Genomic DNA, 6,525 nt, shown 5'->3' on the forward strand with positions numbered 1-6,525 from the left:
TGAATTAATTAACTGATTCACATATAAACTAATTAACTAATTTACATATGAACCTGTTTGTTCATATATGAATCAGTTAAATAGTTCACATGTAAACTAATTAATAGGTTCATATATAAATATATAGTTCATATGTGAATCACACGTGTTCACATATGAATCAAATCAATTTGTCACCTCTTTGTAAAAGTTACGAAACTACTCACCTATATTTCGCATACCTATGTAAGAAATTATATGATATTTCACAGTCAAAGTCACATATGTTGATCAGATGAATTGTTAGAACCACTTATTAAAGTCATTTAGACTATTTGTTTTTTTTCAATTTTTCAGATACATTTATGTCTTATTGTTCTCCTATTTGGTATAACAAATTAAATGTACATGTATGTTCACAAAATCAAATTCATACCTTGTTTTTTTTAACAAAAAGCACTTATTAATCTATTATATCTGGTTCGTTAAAAGATAAGGTCATTTAGACTGTTTGTTTTTTTTTTTTTCAATTTTTCAGATACACTTATGTCTTATTGTCCTCCTATTTGGTAAGAGGTGTAAACTAACCTCTTATTTGTCTCTTATTGTTCTCCAAACTCTTGACAATGACGTTTCTCAATCAATTAACCTTAATCGATCATTTCTCTGAATCGATCATTATCAATCAATCTTCACCTCTCTCAATTGATGTATTTTAATATGATTTAAATGTGTTAAATACCACTAATGACATATTTTTGTTTAAATTAATGTTAATTATATAATTTAGATATAAATTTCGTAATGACGATAAATAAAAATGTGAAATTGTATAAATTTGCCTATAAATTCAACGTTGTAGTTTTTTAATGGTTGAACTATACAATATAAATAAATTCAGACGTTTATCAGTTTACAAAAACAAATAGTTTTATTGATTCAAATTTCAGACTTCAACACCATCTCTTATAAATAAAAAATGAAATAGAATTTCAGATTTCATCACCTCTTAAAAAAAAACATACACCACTTTAATTTAAAACGAGAACAATAGACAACTAAATTAGGAAAATTATACCAAGTACACACCAACATATATTATATTATTGTCATTATTTGTAATAAATTACACCACATTACATAAAAGTACACCTCTATTGACCATACTTGTAAACAAGATTTAGGTGCCCTTAACATTATAAATAATGTCAGTATATAAAATTCTAAGGTAGTGTTTGTTTTTTTTAAAAGGTGCTGAAGTCTGAAGTCTGATTTCATCTTTAATTTATAAGAGGTGGTCTTAAAGTCTGAAATCTAGATTAACAAAAGTATTTGTTTTTACGTCTGAAATCTGAATCAGTCAAACTAGTGCAAAAATATAAAAGATAAATAGTTTTTTACAAAATAATAAAAGATAAATAGTGTTTGTTAACAAATTTCTTCCAGCCCCCAAAATATGAACCATTTGATAGAGGGCTGATTAAAATTACGAGGTATTAAGGAATACGTTTACCACTTAAAATTTCAAAGAACATTTAGAGATTTTAAGCTCTTATTTTTAGAAATAAAACAAACGTTAAATGATTACTTCTCTGCATTAAATATAAAAAATACTAATAATTCATAAGTAAAAAAAATATTTGGGCCCTCCTATACCCAAAATTATCAGTATTATTTATCAAGATCAGTATTGTCCTGTATATCATTTGCAACACATAACATTTCTTGTGTCACTGATAACCTCAAACGTATCTTCAATAATTTCAACTTCAAGAAAAATTCTTTTTGATAGATGTTGCAGTCAACAAGGTTCGATTAGCAAGGGGAATAAGAGATCTTGTTTGAATTTGTATTAAATATTCTAATATTCTTTCAAACCCTGATAAATATTGTCCACTAAATAAGATGCCTTTTCTGAACTTTTTGGATGAATATCCTTATATAGGAACGTAAATTATTCATGCACAGTACTTTTCCCTATTCAACAGATAGTCTCGATCAGTAAAATTTACCTGGATTGAACAAAGTGTTTATCTGTTTACGTAAATTATTCATGCACAGTACTTCTCAGTATCATCGTCATCCATGCACTTTTGACATGCACAACTAAAATGAGTTATGCCCCAATTGTAGTCTTGTAGATAAACTCACACTAAGTCGTTTGAGGGGATTCTTGAAGACGTAGCATGACCTACTCCATGCCACAACATATGTTACATAATGAGGATGAAACTATGTGATGCAGGTACGTTAAAGGTAAGATGGTTGCAATCTAACTCACTAAAGAATGAACACAAACAGTGGTTGGCCAACAAGCTCGATCTGATCTTGGACACGATATGCTATAATCATGAACGCTACCATGCGTCCACCTACATTACAATAAGGCATCACCTTACTATGCCAATATCAACCATAAGATATCAACTTAATCATTTTAATCATGAAAATAACATCGTATTTCATAAAAACATAAATCCATTATCAGTTAAATCAACTATTACATCATATATATATATATTTCCCTCTTATTAAATTCAGGGGTTTGTTTGTTAGCAACATAATGGAGCTCACAGCTTATTCCGTCAAATATATACAACTATATGATAGTAAATTAATGATATCAAGTAGCTTATCCAGTTAACTTATAGGAGAAAACTTTATGTAGAAAACAAAGTTTTTCCCCCAAAAATTTGTCTTTTCCATTTAAAAAACACCTTCCTTCCATTTATAGATGAACACTTCCAAACAAAATTTTTCTCAAGCTACACAGACAGATTAATCCACACATACATACAAGTTTATCCATACAAAACTAATTAGAGGTTGTTTCGTTGGTTTTACATTAAGTCTTGCATGGATAAAGGTGTATGTGTGGATTAATCAATCTGTATATATTTTGCAAGAATCTTGGGTTGGACGATTTTTTCACAGATGAAACAAACGTATTTCTTAATCCAGACAGACAATTTTGAAAAAGAAACTGACCTTCTACATAATTTTTTTTTTAAAGCTTATTGAATAAGCTACTTTCTATATCAAGCCATTACCAAATAATCATATATAAATATAACTGAATGAATTAACTATAAATAAACTATTAAGCGATACACCCTTAAAATGACCCTGAAGTGACTATGGATTTAAATATAAAAAGCTTAAACCAATGGTTGATACACCTCTGAACGTGCAAGGGTTGATTGGGTGTGATGATGAGAAGTGATTGGATCCACAACCAATAATGGGTTTATGTCAAAATCAAGGAAATTAGGGATTAGGTCAGGTCGGGTCGGGTCGGATTGGATCGGATAATATCCGGTTAGTGAAAACCCGGTTCGTTTGACATACAAAAGGGGGAAACATTGGTACATCTCATGAGGGCGAAAAGTCGTCTTCTTTCATCCAGAAAAAAGAAAAAGGAAAAACGCAATCAGAAACAACGGAGAATCCCGCAGGTGAAGTAAACGAGGAGAGAGAGAAAGATAACCAAAATACACTTCGTGTGTACTGTCAAATCTTCATATACGGAGGACTCAAATCGTATCTCTCTCTTTTCTTGCTAATGATTTCAGGGTCTCTGCTTAATCTCAGCCTTTGGGGACTACCTGATTTCGATACCCTTTTTGACGTTTCCTGCAAATAATGTTCTTTATTTTCCAGGTAAATTTCTCTTTTTCAATTGATTTCATCTTCCCTTTTTTTGGTTTCACCTAGTGTAGTGTGTCTATCGTTGATGTGATTCCACGAATTAATGTTTCTTTTCGATTTTGTTCGACCCTCTTTATGGATTTGGCTTTCATCTGTAATATGCCTTCTGGGTGTTCGACGAATTGCCATCTTTTTTAAAAAATTGCAACTGTTCATGATGTTGTTGTGTGTAATTGGGTTCTTGTGATGAGTTTAATTGGGGTTGGGGACTCAGTTCATTTCTTAAAATAATAGCCCTTTTTTTCCTCTTTATACCATGAAGAAGAGGTCAGGATCTTTTTTTTTTCATTTGATTTCTTTCTTCTTTTAGCATCTTTGTCTGTTCTTCTGTGTTCCACTGGAATGTTTGTCCATCATGTTTGTATAATTATATATATCTTGAGCTTTAAATATCAAAATTGTGGTTTTGAATCCTAATTACCAATTTGGGGCATTGTATATAGACATTTCCTTAAAACAATGTATCCACAAAAAGCAGGTTGAACCATCAATAGGTAGATTGCTTTATCTTAATCCAAATCCAAGCTCGAAAATAGAACTGAAAAATTGCTAGGATCCATAAAGATTTATGATTGCTCTTTCGGAAAGTGTTTGTGATTGTTTTTCTGGAGGGGCGTCTCAGGCTAGCCTGGACTAATCCTCGCAAATTGTGACCGCAAGAAATAGCTGTGATAATCTCACTGGCCACGATTGTTGTGTACGCTTGGAATAACATCCTGGACAGATGGGATATTCCACCACATCCCCAGGGCCTCATCCACTACGCCACAACCCTTGTGATTGTTTTTATCGGTGGTTTAGATTCCTAACTCGTTTCCATTCTTGTTGTTTTCTTGATTTTACATAATTACAGGTCTCTAAGTTTGGCTGGTTTTGATTCATTCACACAAAGGAAGAACAAATGGAAGGAGATATATTTTCAGGAACGGGAAATGAATCACAATTAGGAGTAGACGGGAAACTAATACAGACATTTCAAAAGAGCTTTGTACAAGTCCAAAAAATTTTGGACCAAAATCGGGTTCTGATCAACGAGATCAATCAGAATCAAGAATCTAAATTACCTGTTAACTTGACAAGAAATGTGGGTTTAATCAGAGAGCTGAACAACAACGTTAAAAGGGTGGTTGATCTTTATGGCGATCTTTCAAACTCTTTTGGCAAATCGATGGATGCATCATCTGAAGCAGAATCAGGCGGCACAACTAGATCTGATGGCAAAAAGAGAGGGAGGTCTGGCTAAACGAAATGCGTTTTCTGTAAGTCTTTTATTACGATGATTCATCCCTGATCTTTACCATCTTTTGTTAGGTTTCATAATTGGCGATTCAAGCTACTAAATGTCACAACCCGTGTTGTAATTTTTGTTTAAAAACGTCTCTTCGTTAGTTCTTTCACATGATTTAAGCATGTTTTCTTTCTTTTTTATTAATTTTAGTTTCATGGATTTCAAATGATCCCGACAAAATCTTGATAAATGCAGTGGGGTTTGGTTAATCATCCATGTAATTTGTTTCTGTAATAATACTTGTTTCTTTCTAAACTAGCATTTATCATCAAGATTCACAGTTTTAACATTTAAAGCTGAACACAGAAAGGTAATCTTTATGGAATAGTTCAGTTCTCATAGGCCTATTAGGGCCTGTTAGGTTGGTTTTCTATTAAGTCATGTACGGATAAAGTTGTCGGATTAATCTGTCTATATATAGATTGGAAAGGTTTTTATTTGGAGGGTTTTTCCGTAGAAGGAAGGAGTGTGCTCTTTAACTGGGAGGGGCAAGTTAAAAAAAAACTTGGTTTTATGCATAAAGCTCCCCCTAGAAGCTTTACTGAATAAGCCACTTTTTATATCATTAAACCACTATCAAACAATCATGTATAGCTGACTGAATAAGTTCATTAAGCCACTAACAAACAGGCCCTAATTCCGTTTAAAAGTTAGAACTTAGTCAACCCGGGTTTGAATCCTGCCATCTACATATCAATTTGTGGCCATTGAGAGATCTACCTCACCGCTATAAAACCTACGGTCATGATTTGCCATGGGATTAGTCTGGGCGAAAGCTGGGATCATTCATTTCCAAAAAAGCTTAAACTTGGTGCCTTGAGGCTTGAGTTGATTCTGAAACCAATTAGAAAAGCTTTCTGCTCCATTTTCAAGAATTTGATCATGTTATAACCCTTGATGTTTTAGGAGGTTGGAGTTGGAAAGGTGGGTATGGGAAAAGTTAAAAGTATCTCCCTTTTCCCAACACTATGCAATTATATTTTTTTGGAAAGGTGTCTCAGGCTATGTTCAGATTAATCCCGATAACTTGTGAACGTAAGAGATCAGCCCTGATAAACTCAGTAGCCACAATTGTTGTGGATGCCTGGAATTGAACCCAAGGTAAATAGGATATTCCACTACATTCCGCTGAGCCTCAACCACTACACCCCAACCCTTGTGGTCCACTATGCAATAATTCAAGGAAAACAATTGTTCTACTTTTTGGGTAGAGGTCAGATCTGTATACATTTCATCTTTCCTAGATCCCATATTTAGGTGGGATATACTGGAATTGTTTGGTTTGATTTATATATTGAACAAAAGTGGGCAAAAAAAAATCAACCAAAAGTAACCTCTTATTTGAGCTGTAGTGTTGATGATTCTCTTTGGATGAGGTCTGTATTGAAGATGCTTTTGTGGGGAAAGGTGGATTGGAAAGTAGCTTTTGGTATTGATAATCCTTGCCAAATCATTGGACTCTTTTGTCCCTCTTAAATCAACCATTGTGGTTGTACCAAGTGGTCGGCTGCTACATCAAGATTCTGTAACTTTTAGCTGCAGACGGGTAG

The 6,525-nt window shown here is 33.0% G+C and overlaps 1 protein-coding gene across 1 annotated transcript; it reads left to right on the plus strand.

Annotated features, from left to right (window-relative positions):
* The first annotated feature begins 4,540 nt into the window (after nucleotides 1-4,540).
* Nucleotides 4,541-5,230, plus strand: LOC112510120 (protein ELF4-LIKE 4-like). The gene has a single exon (XM_025115421.1). The coding sequence runs from the start codon at nucleotides 4,589-4,591 to the stop codon at nucleotides 4,928-4,930; it is 342 nt and encodes a 113-aa protein (XP_024971189.1). The 5' UTR covers nucleotides 4,541-4,588; the 3' UTR covers nucleotides 4,931-5,230.
* Nucleotides 5,231-6,525: the final 1,295 nt, after the last annotated feature.

This window comes from Cynara cardunculus, assembly GCF_001531365.2.
Source record: "Cynara cardunculus var. scolymus isolate 2C chromosome LG 3, CcrdV1, whole genome shotgun sequence".
Taxonomy (NCBI): domain Eukaryota; kingdom Viridiplantae; phylum Streptophyta; class Magnoliopsida; order Asterales; family Asteraceae; genus Cynara; species Cynara cardunculus.